General features: G+C 43.6%; 1 protein-coding gene across 1 annotated transcript in view; it reads left to right on the forward strand.

The window, feature by feature from the left end:
• LOC120397507 (dynein heavy chain 5, axonemal-like) overlaps window positions 1-18014 on the forward strand; it is a 289224-nt gene that overhangs the window by 189550 nt on the left and 81660 nt on the right. Inside the window, exons 64-66 of the mRNA XM_039523452.1 lie at window positions 7359-7577; window positions 9334-9510; window positions 16297-16491. Of these exons, the coding sequence (XP_039379386.1) occupies window positions 7359-7577; window positions 9334-9510; window positions 16297-16491 (591 nt within the window). The remainder of the gene's footprint in view (window positions 1-7358; window positions 7578-9333; window positions 9511-16296; window positions 16492-18014) is intronic.

Raw genomic sequence — 18014 nt, forward strand, 5'->3', positions numbered from 1 at the left:
CCAAAGTATGGAAATGCTAGAGCTTCTCAACACAAAGTTTGAAAGAATTTTTTACAATGGGGAAAAGTTTCCCTCATCTCTTCTGAACTGTTTTTGATTAAAAATAAAATAATAATCAACCTGAATAGTTAAAGTTTGGCATAATTATACGCCAAACAGGTTATTATAACAGAAAATGATGGTAACCTTAACTATAGGGGTCACTATCTGGACTTCCTATAATCGCTGTGAGGAGGCGGTATGCTGTCGGCTTTCTTTTTGTTGAACATGTTGCACAGTGTTGATATTTAACAAGAATCCCAGGAGCTGTTGGAGAGGTCATGGGAGTTGCCTTTGGATCTTCCCTTTGTATCTTTGGATCCTCCCTTTGAATTCTTTGGAGGAGGACACAGTACACTGCAGTGGGTTACTGGTCCTGAGTCAGCTCTTGGGAAACAGACTTCTTGGCAAGACAGAGTCAAAGTGTACTGTGCCTGACCACCAGCAGATGTGCAGATTGTGGGTGATGAACCAGGAGATGCCAAGGACAACAGTTGAATGTGGTGCAGGAATTAGCCCAAATTGGAAAATTTCTTGGTGGCCTCAAATGGCAGTTAACTCTAGGGGAACCATCCAGTGGGTGACCAGTCCCAACAAAAGGAGTGAACCATTTATGGACTCCACTAACTTGGGGGGTCCTTGCACTGGGTGGGGATATTGTGTGGTTGATCAAATTCCAGGTCTATGAAATTGCCTGAGGGCAAATAAGTCCACTAGTGCCTCTAGGTTGGTATGAGGCATCACAGAGTGCCAGAGCCTGAGAGGGAGTTGGAAATATGTTGGATCCTGAGTGGCCATCACCAGGGTACTGGCAGACATGAGTTGGTGTGGGCTGCTGGGGAGAGGGGAAGGAATGCCAGCCCAGCCTGGACCCCCTCTCGAGGCTGGTGCTTGATGTTTTCCTGACCAGGGCACAGGTTGGACCTTGGCAGGGTTGCTTGATGCAAAGTGTTCTAGTTCCCCGGAGTATAGGCATAGGGCGATGCCCAGCATTGATTCTTCTCGTTGTTGAGAGGCAGGGTTGGGCATCCTTGACTTACGTGGGTTTGGGCAACAAGGAAGGGACTGGTTATGGGAGAAGGGCTGAACCAGTAGGGCTGGCAGGCGCCAAGAGGACCATTTTTTTTCTTGCCAGTGTTTGGTCAAGTGATTGTCAATCTTGATGCATAGGTCAGCTAAGGCTTTTGGAATGGACAGGGATTCCACCCATACCAGTTCATCTTTGATATAATTGATTAAGGTGAGCTGGAAATGATAACACTGGGCAGACTCATTCCACTTGGTCTCTTCTACCAAATGTCAGAACTCCACTACATATTTAGCAACTGGCCAGTATTCCTGCTACAACACTTGAAGTGTGGTTTTGGCTGCACACTTGTGACTTGAGTCATTGAAGATCATCACCATAGCTTGAACCAAGTCCTCACATTGTCCCAGAAGCGGGCTTGATTATTCCAGGAGTGGAAACGCCCAAGTCAGGGCCTCCCTGGGAAGCAGGCTGATAATCAATCCCTCTCAGGCTTGGTCAGTAGGGTACGATTGTGGGCAGAGGAGAAATATGACCTGACACTGAATTGCCACGGAACTTGTCAGGTAGGGGGAGCTTGAGCCCATGAGGAGCAGGGGTCACAACTGAAGGTGGCACAGCTTGAGCTTACAGGGCTGCATTCTGTGCCTGCAGGACAGCAATCGGCGCTTGCAAGGTCTTGTAGGGCTCCCAGTATTTCTGTCAGAGAGAGATTGACCTTTATCGAATCCATGCTTGTCCTATCAGTCCTAGTTCTCTTATTGTTTGTGTTTGGCTGCTCACACTGTCAGTGACCAGGACATGGACGGTCATGCCTAGTGGTTAGAGCAGGAGTTGGTAGCCAGGAATCACAGACCAGAGTCAGAGGCCAGGCACCAGAGCCAAGGGTCAGAGTTCAAATCAGAAGTCAGAAATCAGAGCTAAGGGTCATAATCAGAGTCAGAGGTCAGATTCCAGAGCTAAAAGTAAGGAATTGCAGCCAAGAGTCAGGACTGGTTTCCCTGGAGTGAGGTAAGACTGGGTCCAAGGCTGGAACAGGAGTGGGAACAAGCAGGCACAAGAACTATCACAGCCATGGGCTAATGCTTTGAGCAGCTGCTGAACTGCTGTGCTGAAGAGCCAGTTTGCTGACTCTTCCAACCAATCAGGTGAGGTAGCCAATCAGGCAGCCCACTTCAGGCCAGCTGCACTGATTAGATTGACTGGAGACTGATTCAGCTGCAGTTCCTACTTCCAAACTGGCTCTGCTGCTGTGATGGAGCAGGAGCGGGGCGGATTTGACCTGGGAATGTTGCAAGGGAGTTACATTGGGGATGGGGGACTTCCCTTGAAGGAAGTTACCTGAGCTGTAACCTGAGCCAGGAGGGAGGTTGGGAGAAGTGACACCTTCTGGCTGGGAGACTGAACAAAGGAGAGGAGGAGCTGGGGGGAGGGGGAAGAGAGCTGCTGGAGGAGGTTTTGTCTTGAGTCTTGGGCTGGGCGGTGCAACGCAGGGAACCCCAAGCTGGGGTCTAAACTCCCTAAACCCCCCAGAAGGACTTGATTGAGGGGTTCTGGTTGTACCTACATGCTCCGCTTGGGACTGTGTTCCTGTCATCTAATAAACCTTCTGTTTTACTGGCTGGCTGAGAGTCATGGTGAATCTCAGGAAGAGGGGTGCAGGGCCCTGATTCCCCCACACTCCGTGACAGCTGCATGCCCTGATACCTAAGCTCCCTGTTCCAGTTGATTTATTTAGTTCTTTTCTCCCAAAGACCTGCCTCTTTGTGTTGGATTAGCTTTCAGCTCCAAATACCCCATTCGGGGGAGGGGCGGGGGCAGCTCTCTCTCAAGTCTTCTCTCTCAGTCTCACACACCTCGCCTTTTAGGTGTCATGGTGTGTATTTTTCCTTGCTTTTCTCCACTGTAAAATAATTGCCATCACCAGCCTGGTCTCTATGATCTGCTGTATGTCAGCAGATGCAGTGGCAATATCTACTGAAGTTCTTGTTGACATTGCTGTTCCCCTGACGTTGAATTCATGGAACAATGTATTCTTCCTTTGTTGACATAAATCAGATTTGCTCCTCTAATTCTCTGTTGACAGAGCCGTGTCTTTTAGGGCCCACCAGACTTCATGCTGTATGTTTTATCATTCTTGGCCAGGGCCAGTTCTAGACCATATGGTGCTCCAGGTGAGGAGCGTCTTCAGTGATCCCCTCCATTTATTAAACTTTTGAATACCTTATTTTTTATTGCATTTGTAGTCCATTTCATGACTTTGATGCACGATTTGCATGCATGATTTATCCCTGTCAGATAAGATGATAAATTTGCATGCTAGGATCTGTAAATCTGTATTTATTCATGCCATATATAAGCAAATAGAAATGGTTTCCTCTAAGCTTATAGAAACCTTTTAATTTTAAGAATAACTGAAATGTACTAACGTCAACAAATTGAACTGGGCACTAATGTTTGGTGGACCAGTATTAAATAGTGTTGCAGTAGGTGACAGCCTTAGAATGTTAACTCTAGTCCTTTAGTTCAAAAGCTTGCTTTTCTCACCTTTGCCCTTGTGAACTGTCAGAGTGTTACAAAGATCCAAAGACTGACCAATGGCATTTTGAAGTGGTAAAATAGCCATCATTGATCGAAGTTACATTTTAATGAGCCTGAGCTTGAAAAAGCTGCGCTTACCACTTGCAACTGTGATCGGCAGCGTGAACAGAATCCTCAAAGCTATCCCCAGATTAGGAAAAGTGTCTGTCAGCTCTGCATTATGAGTGAATTGGAGAAGAGAGTGCTTCCTGTGTTGCAGAATGTGACAGAAGTTGGCCAATTTGACATAGAGGTCTTTATCATTGACGTCTGAATATTCCCCATGTGTCAGTGTCCAGTGAAGGTCTGTACAATTGTCCAAGAGTGTTTTCCTGTCCGCCGGCAGCTTACTAAGATCATACAAACCTCTTCTCTCCTCCCCCCACCCCGTTTCTTTTTGTGCTGCCTCATTTGTCCAAACCTTCCTTTGATGGGCACTCAAGCCGTGTCAAAAAGTGAGCAAAAAAACTCCCTCTAGAATTTTTCTTCCAAGCTTCCCATCACTTCATCTCTGCCTTTGTAACCAAACTGTCTCTTCTTCCGATGGATATGAGTTTCCTTGAAGACAGGCTCAACTCCTAAATTTTCTGCAATTTCTTTGGCAGCAGTGATAGCATCTTCAAATCTGTTGTCTCTGTAGGCCACAAAGAAATCAAGGCAGCTTCTCATCAAAGTAGTAGTGGTCGTGATGTCCATTGACTGAGTTTGTAATGCCTTGCTTACAACTTTTACTTGGAACAGGATATCAGGCCAAACCACAATTGAGACCAGAAGTTTGAAGTCAGTGATCTGGTTTGCCAGGCTTTGCACCTCGTGTCAGACTCTGGCCTCGGCTTTACTTGACTGTGCCAGTTCCATCAGTATGTCAGAAACCTCAGTCACTTGGTACCTCACTGGCCTTACGTGGTCAATGCAGCTCTCCCAGTGAGCATCACTTAGCGGCTTCACAGTCAGATTTGTAACATGGCCGTGAGGATCTTGCACCTGATAATTGATGCTGAAAACAGGACGCACATCCTTTGTAGTACTCTGAAGAGAGATACTGAATGTAAAGAAAATGATGCTGCATCTGACACAACCAGGTTGCGGGAATGGTAGCCACAAGCACAAAGAAAGCTCTTGGATTCAGTGCAAGGATCCTTGCCTGGACACCATTGTTTCTTCCCGTCACGTTTGCACCATTGTCGTAGCCTTGGACACAGCAGTCCTGAACTTTATTTTATTCTCATTCAGACTATTTATGAACAGTTCTGTTAGGCCTTTTCCAATAGAGTTGTCCACAGACCAGAAACAGGTAAAATGTTCCTTTACTTAAATATAGCCATCCTCGTCATCAACAAATGTAGGGAGTGTGGAATCCATTATTACGACATAGTACCTGGCTTTGCCGAGCTGCATCAATATGTTATCAAGCACCTTCCTTTCCATAAGGTCAATCAATTTGTTTTGAATTGTTTTGCTGCAGTAATGGTCCACAGCTTCTTTACGAACTACTCAGTGTAGTGCTCATGAATGACATTGTGGTATATCCCAAGTTGCTCTACCAAACCAAGGAAATTACTGTTATGTTCAGTGAACAATGTATCCAATGAGCTGTGGAAAGCTAAATTATTCTCTGCAAGCATGGGCAGCTGGTATTGTAGGCAAGGGAAGGCTGTGCCTCCCCAAACAGCCTACGGTGGCTCTGCCCCCAGGCCAGCGTGCCTCCTGAAAGGACTTGGAGGAGCTGGGCCATGCTGCTTGCCTTGTGCTCTGGGACTGGGCGCCTGAGCACTGGGACTGGAGGCCACCCAGGGCTGGGGTCACGGCAACTGCGCTGCCCGGCCACCTGACCCCCAGGGCTGGGGGCGTGGTGACCATGCTGCCCAGACCCCCAGAGTCCTGGAGCTGGGGGCGCTGCTGGGGGCGCTGCCTGGCTATCCACAGCACTGGGGGTGGGGGTGCTGTGGCTGCGCTGCCCAGGGGCTGTGGGAGCCGAGGCTGTGGTGCAACGGGGCTGGGCCCTTGCCCCCTGGCTGTCTGGCACTGGAGTCAGGGGGCCACGGTGGGAGTGCTTTTGGCTCCTGTGGCAGAGAGGGGACAGAAGGGGAGGGGCAAGGCCTCGGGCACAAGAGGAGGAGCCAAGCGTTAGCCTCCCCGGGCAGCCAGGTCACCAGCCTCCCATGTTTGCAAGGAAGAGGGTAATTGAGATCAAACACTTGAGCATGTTCCTCCAATGCTGGGTTTCTACAGTAATAATGTGCTGGTTTTCTGTCTCTGTGCATTTATTTAGCTTGAGCCTAGACTCAACCTCCATCCATTTGGAGTAGGGCATAAAATGGCCAGGTGACTTTTCATGTTGCTTCAGAGCATCAGCTAAGTTATGCCAGTAATTGTACCCAGAAAGCACAAGCAACAATTTGGCATTCTTGTCAAATATTTTGCAACAAAACCAGAACACTTTAGCAGTTGATTTTGAGTAAACTAGCCAGCACCCCGAGCCCAGCACCCCCACACGTGGCACCCCAGGCAGTTGCCGCTAAATCCAGCCCCGCTCTTGGGATTCTCAAGACATGCACTTGGCTTTTATTTTTCACAGGGATTTCACTAACTAACTAACCAACTAAAGCAAGGACAATGTATTGGATTTCAGCATATTATAATCAGAACTAAGGACATTTTCTTAGCAGAGCCCTGTGTTACAAACCAGTGCTTGTTTAGACTGTTTACAGAGTCATCCTAATGGTGTCAATGTTCTGTTTGTTTATTGGCTTGGGCAAGGTGGGAGATATTTGCCTAAGTGAGACCTTTTATGAGATATATATGGGTAATAAAGCTTTTGACAGAAAATACATGACCACTTCAGAAATCTTGTAACAAAAGGAGTACAGAGTTAAGTTACATGCTGATTATACCAGATGCTCATTAAATTCCAAAATAACCAGTTCAGCTGGAAACAATCTTTAATTATAAATGTGATTACTAAGCAGGGTTTCCTTTAGTTGCTCCCTGATTTTTTACAATTATGTATATATTGGAATAAACTTTTCATAATTAATTGAATAAACATCAGTTTTGTCTGGTAGGAATGCACCAGTCATGAGCTCAGATTTAAATGATTAAATATTAGTAATTAAGAATTAAACAATTAGGTGAAGCATGTTGATTGGGTTTTAGCTCCCGGAAGAGCAAAAATGCATGCTTAGTGCAACTGGTACATTGTGCTTCCTTTAACTTTTATCACAGAAGTAATTGGGAGGAAAACCAGTCGTTTGCTTAATTAGCTGTTCATAATTCAAAAGTCACAGTTGTCATTTGTTCTTGCCCTCAGAAGAAATTACAAAAGTTTGAGTCTTGGGTGTAATACTGAACAGACTGCCTAAAGTCCCCAGCGTACAGCTGTTTCATGATGGCTTTCGAGTGTATTGCCGATTTTGAACTGTTGAAAATGAAGATGCATTGTATGATTAACTGATCAGCCTGAAGTTACTAACTAATCAAAGCAGTTTAATATTTCACCAAACCACTTAATTTTGTGATTTCTTGCCAGCAATAACTAAAATTGAAAAAAGAAACTATATTCAAATTTTGTGGTTTCAAACAAAGCATTGTATTAAAATAATACCCCAGTACTGTACAGTATTACCACACTATAGTAGTATGGAATGAATGCTATGAGTTAGAACTGTCAGATAATTGGGATTTAATATTTTTCACTCTAAATTATTTGTAGGCAAATCTAGCGTTGCAGGAAGCAAGGCTAGCAGTTGCCCAAACGGAATTAAATAATGCACAGAACCAGCTTGATGAGAAACAGAGGGAATTGGACCAAGTACAAGCCATGTATAATGCTGCCATGCAAGAGAAACAAACTTTACTGGATGATGCTGAGGCATGCAGACGGAAGATGAATAATGCCACAGCCCTAATTGAAGGATTAGGTGGAGAAAAGGTATTGATGCAGCTGAGCAGAGATCCGAAAAAAATTAATTGCTTTGAGCACAACCCATAGCAACAATCAATAGTGCCAAATAAATTCACAGACAAAAAGTGACATCTAAATACTGTGTGAATGTTATTGTGTTTTGCTTATATATATGTAAAATTCTTGGTTGATCTGTGTGTATATAACAAAGTTATAATAGCCTGTTGAGTTAATATGGCTCTTTTGTATGCACATTTAGATCATGACTCTGCAATTCATGTTAGGCTAAAGGTTTGGTTCAAGCACTGGGTGCAATACTGGCAAAACTCCCTTTAACTTCAATAGGATCATGAAATAGGTCTTTAATTAAACATTTGAGTTACATATTATGAAAAGAATTGTTCTTTTTTATATATACTCAAGAATAGTAGTTCAAAGTATTGACTACTACCCTGCAAATTTTTTTCAGTTGCAGGTCTGTGAGTTGACAAACGTGTTAACCAATAGGGTATAATTTTGATTTGTCAATATCCCTTGAGCAAGACAGCATTGGGTCACAGACATTGTTATAGTTTTCACCCAGGAGAAAAATAAGACCTGGCAGCGTTTCAGATCTTTAAAATACTTTGTTTTCAGTTCAGAATGCATATCTGAATATAGACTATGAGGAACATTGCCTTTACAAAATTGTGTGCGCTTCCAGTAAATACTGAATGTATATTTTGAACCCAAAAATACATTAGGGTTGGAAATTTTGATCATGTCATGGAGTGACCATTGCCCCATGTGCTTTGAGCTTGAAGTTGCCTTTTTTTGTCAGGGTGAGGGAACTGCTTTGATAGCCCAGCTTCAGAGACTAACGGAACCTGAACCTTTCCAGCGGACTCTGAAGGAGGATACTGTTCATCTCTGTTGATCATTTGGTAGCACCTTATAATAATTGTGTGGGTGAAATCCTGGCCTCAGTGAAGTCAATGAGACTTTTGCCATTGATTCCAGTGGGCCCAGGATTTCACCATGTGTCTTTCAGTTTGATGGGTTGGCTCCTTGGTGCCTTCTTCCCTGGGTTCTCCACAAGTCACCCTGTTTATGGAGGACTTGTGACCGCTGAAGCAGAAACAGGACAGCTGGACCAGTGGTGGTGCAAGACTTGATCTAATTGATTCCATCATCAAGTATATGCTGTGCAGGAACTATAAAGACATTTTTTGCCTCCACCATTGCATCCACAAAGTCTCAAAGTTTGAGGAGAAAAAGCTGTCGTATTTTTATTGTGTTTTAAATATATATGAAAAGTGTTGAAAACTTTGGCTACATATTTTAAGCCAATACATAAACTGAAAGAGCAAAATGTGTCTGCAGTTCAGTATGGTGAGTTTTCATGGGTCTTGAGCTGTAAGATCTTTCAGGACCTGTGAGTCTGCTATACTTTCAGAGACCGACAGCACAATAAGGGGATACACAGAGCCTGGTCCTACAGTCTTCACTTGAACAAAACTGTCACTGGCTTTACTGAGAGTTTTGTTTAAGTAAAGATTGTAAGACCAGGCCAATAGTGCATACAAAACAAATGAGAATAGAAATTCATAACAGTAAGGGAATAATTAAAAAAATATTTAGGAAACTTCTTATGCTTTCAGAATAGAATGTTTTAAGCCCAAAACACTCTTGGTTCAATTAGCAGTAAAAATATACTTGGAAGAAAAAATAGATGCTTTGATTTGAACTTCAGTTGAATTTTGTGCCTATTTAACAAAGTTCTTTACAACATTTTAAAATTTAGATTCGTTGGACAGAAAGCAGCAAAAATTTTCAAAATCAAATTATTCGATTAGTGGGAAATGTTCTTCTAGCCACTGGATTTCTCTCTTACTCTGGGCCATTCAATCAGGAGTATAGGAACCTGCTGCTCCGGCTGTGGAAGACAGAAATGGACCAAAATAGAATTCCATATAGTGACGTAAGTACTCCTGCATTCTAGAAAAAGATACGTTATTGTGCCCCACAGAGAAATACTGTTAAGAACATTTAATCCTTAACAGAGAAATAAGTTGAAAAGATTTACAGGCTGTCAAGTTCCATCTCCTTCTTTTTAAAAAATAAAAATAAAAAAATTGGCAAATATGCTAATATAAAAAAATCTCATTCAAAAATCCTCTCTTTTTACTTCAGTACATCCTAAATCCTGCACTTACTGAATCACATGGTGGAGTTAGCAAATTCAACCAGGTTACTGTAATCTGAGAACCCCTTATGTTAATATTTCTGTAAATCACTTTAGCTATATACGGTATTTAGTGACAGTAAGATAATATAAAAAAGAGCCTGCTCCTGCTCCCATTGAAGTCATTGCCGGCAATTTTAGGCACCAGATCCCTGTCAGCATGTATAGGGTGACTGTGTCCCTAAAAAACAAAATATCCTTGTTTTCAAGGTGTGTCCACGTGAGTTTCACTAAAAGTAATGAGTACGTGTGTGCTTCAAGGACTTCCCCCTAAAAGGATTATCACACTCTTGCCAGAACTTTCCAGGGACTCCCCCACCTCTCTGTACTTGTCCTTTAACCCGCACTCCTCCTGTCGGAGAGGGAAGAGGCTTGTTTGGCTGAGGAGAGCAGAGGTTCCCTTCTCTCACTCTCCCAAGCACCTCTTCCTGTTGCCACCAAGACCATCCCCTTTCTGTTGTTACCCATTATCCCTCCCACCAACATTAAACATCTGGTCAACCTAGAATCACTTACTTTGTTGTTATGATTCTGAAGTATAAAGCCATGAATATCAAGGATGGATTCGGATGAAAGCTCCTTTTATTTGTTTCATATTTCTCCCAGATTGTGTAATGAATACTTTAACCCACTGTTCTTACAATTAAGTTGTCAAAGCAATTGACTCCTCACTCGCATAATAAGGTTTACTAGGATTTAGGGTTACTTAAGTATAACATTAGGATAATCGAGATTTGCTAGAAAATGCTTGTAAAATGGAACTAAACAGCTTTTCCGTTTCTCAGGCTTTATGCTTCATTTTTAATCTCAGTGTAGTTTGTTTGATTTTAAGTTTTAAAGTGACATGAAAATGTTCTTAAAACCAACTATAGTACAGAACGCTGTAGCTTTAGAATAGGGAAATGTTATTTCTATACTCACATACATTAGAAATTAGAAAGTAAGTACAGCCATGTCCTAATCCTGTCCCTCAGCCTTGTCTACACCATGTTGCACCATTTTAACTAACCGTGTGATGTTAAGCTGATTTACTTAAACCAGTGGTTTTCAAATGGTGGGTTGCGACCCAGTACTGGGTCGCGGAATGTAAGGCACTGGGTCACAGTGGTTCTGGTCAGCACCGTCGACCGGGCCATTAAAAGTCCTATGGGCGGTGCCAGGGCCGGCTTTAGGAAGTGCGGGGCCCAATTTGAACAGTTTTGACGGGCCCCGGCAGGGATGACTATTAAATATATGTATATATATATAAAAACACATGGGGCTTGTACTCACCAGGCGGTGCTCCAAGTCTTTGGTGGCACTTCGGCAGTGGGTCCTTCACTCACTCCAGGTCTTTGGTGGCACTGAAGGACCCGCTGCCGAAGTGTCAAAGACCCAGAGCAAGCGAAGGACCCGCCGCCAAAGTGCCGCTGAAGACCCGGACTGCCGCCAGGTGAGTAAAAATTAAAAAGGCGCCTCTAGCCAGGGAAGAGATTCTCACTGGGTGCGGGGCCCTCTGAGGTGCAGGGCCCGATTCAGGGGAATTTGTGGAATTGGCCTAAAGCCGGCCCTGGGCGGTGCTGCCCAGCTAAGCCAGGCTAGTTCCTACCTGTTCTGACACCGCGCTGCACCCCGGAAGTGGCCAGCAGCAGGTCTGGCTCTTAGGCGGGGGGGACATGGGGCTCTGCGCGCTGCCCCTGCCATGTGCGTGTGCGGGGGTGAGGGCGTGGTGCCTTCGGGTGAGAGCCACGCAGAGCTGCTTGTGTGCCTCCGCCTTGGAGCCGGACCTGCTGCTGGCTGCTTCCAGGGCGCAGTGGGAAGCCTGCACCCCAAGCCCGTGCCCCAATCCCCTGCCCCAGATCTGAGCCCCCACCTCAAACCTGGAGCCCCTTCCTGCACCCCAAATCCCTCATCCCTGGCCTCCCCAGAGCCTGCACCCCCAGTCCAGAGCCCTGACCCCCTCCTGCACCCCAGCCCCCTGCCCCAGACCTGAGCCCCCCAAACCTAGAGCCCCCTCCTGCACCCCAAACCCCTCATCCCAGCCCCATCCCTGAACCTGCACCCCCAGCCCAGAGCCCTGACCTGCCCCGCACCCCAACCCCCTACCCCAGCCTTGACCCCCTCTCAAACCCAGAGCCCCCTCCTGCACACCAAACCCCTCATCCCTGGCCCCAGCCCAGAGCCTGCACCCCCAGCCCAGAGCCCTGACCCCTTCCTGCACCCCAACCCCCTGCCCCAGCCTAGAGCCCCCTCCCACACTCTGAACCCCTCATTCCTGGCCCAACCCCACAGTTCTCACCCCTGCACGCCAACCCTCTGCCCCAGCCCTGAGCCCCTCCCACAGCCCAAACCCCTCATCCCCAGCTCAGTTGGGTCACGGGCATCAACAGTTTTCTACAACTGGTTCTCCAGAAAAAGTTTGAAAACCACTGACTTAAACCAATGCAATTTCCTGTGCATGGACACACACCAGTTTGTCTTGTCTCTGTTTACAGGATTAAACCAACATAGATTATCTGCACACAAAGTTGCATTGGTTGAACATCACACCTTTTGCTAAATCGATGCAACTGTGTGTTTAGACAAGTGCCTCTCCTGCAGACACAGGGGGAACAGAGCCACTGTGGCTCCAGAGTATAGGGCAGGCTGGACAGCAGGAATCCATGAGTCCATACAGGGGTCTGCATCCCAAAGAACCCAGCTCCTGAAACTTTTGGTGTGGCCATTTGTAGTGGGTCTTGTGGATGTGTAGATCAGGCAAGGGCTGACAGATCAGCTGTTATGTGGATCTTCCCCTCTTCTCCCCTGCTACCTGCATGTGGACACACTAGACCTATGGTACCTGCTCCAGTCCTTAGGTTGTGTTAAAAACCTGGGAGCAGCTTCGCTCCTATTCCATGGCCTGGAAGAAAGATTCCTCCCCACCCCTGTCGCATCCTGCCCACACTCTAGCCATGCCTATCCCAGAGAGGACTTTCTCCAAACACTCATTGTCGAAAGGTTCTTGTAGCCATATTTGCCTTTAGAACATTCCCCAAGCTTCTTACTCTCCAGGAGTGGGAACCTTGGAATACAGTGTCCTTAGAGAAGGAGAAATTAGTGACCTGTAATTCTGTTTCTCTAGAGTTATTCTGACTACATTTTTACTTAGCCACCTTCCCTCGGAATTTTGGAAATTATCTTTCTTAAATTGTTTCTATACTGATCACTTATTTTGTTTTTTCACATTAGACAGGCGGGACATAGACTGTCACAATTAGTATGAGGTTTCAAGACATACTTGACTATTCTGCTTAGCTAGCTGTCCTTCAAAGACAAACAAAAATTTCAATGAGTGTGTGTGCAATAGTCTTAAAATAATTTTTCAGTGAATTAAGTGCTCATGATAGGCAGCAGATGGAGAGCCCCCTGGACTTTCCCAACCAGAAAGAATACTGCTTTATAGTTAAAGCACAGGGCTCAGCATCAGGAGGTCTCACTTCTCTGCCTTGCTCTGCCACAGACTAACTGTGTGAGGGTGCCCAAGTCACCTAGGCACCCATTTTCAAATTGGGATGTGTAAACTTATACAGCTGACCCCATAGTTAGGCATCTAAATAAGTGGTCTGAGTTTCAAATTGCTGAGCACTCCAAACTTCCTACTGAAGTCTAAGAGCTGCAGATGCTTGTAACCTCTAAATGTCAGGTCATCTAAAAGTCTAAATATGGATTTAGGTGTGTAATTTTAGGTATCCACCTTTGCAAATGTAACTATTAACTAGGGCTGTTGATTAATCCCGGTTAAATGACGTGATTAACTCAAAAAATTAACTGTGATTTAAAAAAATTAATCACAATTGCACTGTCAATAGAATACCAATTGAAATTTATTAAATATTTTTGGATGTTTTTCTACATTTTCAAATATATTGATTTCTATTACAACACAGAATACAAAGTGTATAGTGTTCATTTTATATTATTTTTTATTACAAATATTTGCACTGTAAAAATGATAAAAGAAATAGTATTTTTCAATTCAACTCATAAGTACTGTAGTGCAATCTTTTTATCGTGAAAGCAACTTACAAACATAGATTCTCTTTTTTGTTACACTCAAAAACAAAACAATATAAAACTTTAGATCCTACAAGTCTACTCAGCCCTACTTCTTGTTCAGCCAATTGCTAAGACAAACAAGTTTGTTTACATTTGTGGGAGATGCTGCTGAGTGCTTCTTATTTACAATGTCACCTGACAGTGAGAACAGGTGTTCACATGGCATTTTTGTAGTGGCGTTGCAAGGTATTTATGTGCCAGATATGCTAAACATTCATATGCCCCTTCATGCTTCAGCCACCATTCCAGAGAACATGCTAATGATGTTCATTAAAAAAATAATGCGTTATTAAATTTATGACTGAACTCCTTGAGGGAGAATTGTACCTCTCCTGTTCTCTTTTACTCTCATTCTGCCATATATTCATATTATAGCAGTCTCAGATGATGACCCAGCACATGTTCGTTTTAACAACACTTTCACAGCAGATTTGACAAAACGCAAAGTAGGTACCGATGTGAGATTTCTAAGGATAGATACAGCCCTCGACCCAAGGTTTAAGAATCTGAAGTGCCTTCCAAAATCTGAGAGGGACAAGGTGTAGAGAATGCTTTCAGATGTCTTAAAAGAGCAACACTCTGATGCAGAAACTACAGAACCTGAACCACCAAAAAAGAAAATCAACCTTCTGCTGGTGGCATTTGACTCAGATGATGAAAATGAACATTCGTCAGTCCGCTCTGCTTTGGATCGTTATCGAGCAGAACCCATCATCAGCATGGACGCATGTATTCTGGAATGGTGGTTGAAGCATGAAGGGACATATGAATCTTTAGTGCATCTGGCATGTAAATATCTTGTGATGCCAGCTACAATAGTGCTATGCGGATGCCTGTTCTCACTTTCAGGTGACATTGTAAACAAGACATGGGCAGCATTATCTCCTGCAAATTGTAACCAAGCTTGTTTGTTTGAGCGATTGGCTGAAGTAGGACTGAGTGGATTTGTAGGTTCTAAAGTTTTACATTGTTTTATTTTTGAATGCAGTTATTTTTTGTATATAACTCTACATTTTTAAGTTTAAATTTCATAATAAAGAGATTGCACTACTGTACCTGTATTAAGTGAATTGAAATACATTATTTCTTTTGTTTTTTACAGTGCAAATATTTGTAATAAAAAAAATATAAAGTGAGCACTGTACTCCTTGTATTCTGTGTTGTAATTAAAATAAATATATTTGAAAATGTAGAAACTATCCAAAAACATTCAAGTAAATGTTATTCTAGTATTAACAGTGCAATTAATTGCGATTAATTTTTTTAATCACTAGACAGCCCTACTATTAACTTCTTTGTGCCTCACTTTTTCCCAGCTTGAAGTGAAATTATTGAAGTTTTGACATTGTCAGACTGAAGGTGTCAAAGGAGTGCAAATAGAACTAGCCATTATGTCTTGCAGCCACCGGTGTTGCCAACTTTCATGATTTTATCACAAGTCTTGCAATTTTTGGTGTTTTTCTTAAAGCTCCATCCTCTAGAGTCTTCTGCTTTTGTAAGAATCTCAGATTACATGTAAGAAAGAAAGATGTTTCTAGCCCTAGTAGTTGCGGAGAAAGCTTGAAAATGTGAATGCTAAAAGCCCCCCAAAACAGAAGGCAAATAAAAGAACTCAAACTATATTATTTTTAAAATCTCTTGATTTTTGGAGGCCTGACTCATGATTTCTGAACTTTTGGGGTTGGCAATAGCAAGCCTGGCTCTGACCACATCTAAATTGGGGAGACTTAGGCCATCGAAGCCAATCAGACTACTTACAGTACATAAAGTTAAGCATGTGAGTAAATCTTTGCAGAATCAGGCCTTAAAAGAGAATGAAAGCTGGGGAAAGCCTTTGACATTTTAACAGTAAGTTTCTAATCCTTTTCTTTGAAAATGTAAATTAATTGGTATTATTTGGAGTTTGTGGGATATTCACTTCCCCCCTTTCGGATCCATTGGAGGGCATGATATGAATTTACAGCTGGAATGGGCAGTGCTTCGCAGAATAAAACTGAAGACAAAGGCTGCCTGCAGCAGATGTGGCTCTAGAGTGGCTGCTTGTAGCTGAGCTGGCAAAAAGGAGGGTAGCTCACTAACAGTGAGTGAGCTTGTGGACTGAGAACAGAACTGGGAGCAGAGTGCTCCCGCAGTTTAATCCTGGCTCTGACACTGACTTCTTCTGTGGGACCAGTCTGGTCACTTAGCCCTTTTGTCTTGGGGTGCATCTGCTTTTCAAAATAAAAAACAAAAACATGGCAGCGAGTCTCAGAGTTCTGGTCAGTTCTTGCAGGGCTCATGCTATGGGGCTAAAAATAGCAGTGTAGGCATTTCCATTCAAGCTGGAGCCCAAGCTCTAAAACCCAGCGAGGTGAAGTATGTTTGCTTTTTCAGAAACTTTAGCTTCCAACTAAGCATTTTTAATAATAGCATGCGAACAGATTATAATTTAATATTTTATATTAGGATCTTAACCTCATCAGTATGCTTGTTGACAATGCTACAATTGGAGAATGGAGCCTCCAGGGTCTTCCAAATGATGACCTTTCAATTCAGAATGGCATCATTGTCACAAAGGCATCTCGATATCCTTTGCTGATTGACCCACAAGGTCAAGGAAAGATCTGGATTAAGAATAAGGAAAAGAATAACGAACTCCAGGTACATTCTTTGTTTAAAGCATTTTTCATCTTTGTGTCATGTTAGATCATTGCTAATAGTATAATAACCAGCACAAGTTAATTATACACTTCCATATTTTGGCTGTGCACTATGGTAACTGGAATCAAGTCTTTCATTTTATATTCTGTCTGTGGTGAAAAGATGTAAAAAAATGCTGTAAAGATTACATATATATTATGCCTTTATGTAAAAGGATGATATCCATGTGATAACTTGTATTTATCCTACAGATTTGACCACCTCACCCACACTCTAGTCACCAGTCGATCCTCTTTGGGATTTGGGACTTACTGTCACATTCCAGACCTCTGAGATCTTCAAATAGATGTTTTGTTCGGTTCACTTTCCACATTAATGTTCCCTTTCTGTTGCACACCTTCTCTCCTCATTCATTTTTCATGGGTTAATGCCCCTTCAGCCGTGGTCCAGTGGTGTTGCTGGTGGCTCCAAGTCTAAGCTCTGCCCTTCAACTCAGGCCACCAGATTTTCTGCCTCCAGAAGTATGACAAATTGGCCTTTCACTTTCTCCCAACTATTTTGTTTTATCATCTTTGTTTTTATTCATTTTAGTGCAGTTGCAAGTTATAATCTTCCTCCTCCTCCTCCTCCTCCTCCTCCCCTGTATCAGGTAAATAGCAGTGTGGTGGTTTCAACCACTTGGATGTGCCACTGAGCTGTCCTGCAAACAACTGGCTTAAACGTAAGCAGTGCTCCCTACACAAGGCAGCACTTACAGGCTCTCTAGAGAGGGAATTATGTCCTGCCACTTCCCAGGGCATGGGGCTTGGAGCCAGAGTGGCATGTCAGGTCCCTGCCCTGCACTGTGGAGTCATGGCTTCAAAGCAGAAAAGCCCACTCGGGGTTCCTGAGCTTTCAGGGAGAGAGCCTAAGGAAAAGGAGGAAGCTATCTGGCCAGCTCAGCAGGTAAGTCCCACAACAGAGCTGGGCTGGGTCCTGAAAGGGGCCCTCTGCTGCTCCTTGGGGAAAGTAGCAGGCCTCTTACCTAGCTCCCCTTTCCAGGGAGGTAAGTGAGAAATCCCTTCCCATGATCAGAATGATCCTGACTGACTGAGGAAAGCCATGAGTAGTACTAGGTTGCACATATAATATTTAGCTGGGTGTTAGCTAGCCTGGGGGAGCAGGCCTTTCAGACTCCCCAAGTCAGTTAACAAAATTCTTCAACAACCAGTACCCTTCCTCTGTTGTATGGTCTGCAGTATTAATTTAGATAGAATATATGGGCTAGAAGTGTTAACATACCCACTCACTGTCCAACATTAAACAGTGTTAAATGAGGTCCGAGATTTGATATATGAAGACCTCAGCCTGCTTAATACCATGGCAAACACACCATTAAAAATCCTTTTAACCTTTTATTAAAGATAAAGAAAAGAAGGAAAAACAGTTAAAGCATTTGAAATGTAAAGTACTCAATAAGGCTTTCATGTTAACAACATCGTTTGTTCTTTTTCCCTTTAGCTGGAGAGAGCTTTTAAAAGGGG

This window comes from Mauremys reevesii, linkage group 2, assembly GCF_016161935.1.
Source record: "Mauremys reevesii isolate NIE-2019 linkage group 2, ASM1616193v1, whole genome shotgun sequence".
In the NCBI taxonomy this organism is placed as follows: domain Eukaryota; kingdom Metazoa; phylum Chordata; order Testudines; family Geoemydidae; genus Mauremys; species Mauremys reevesii.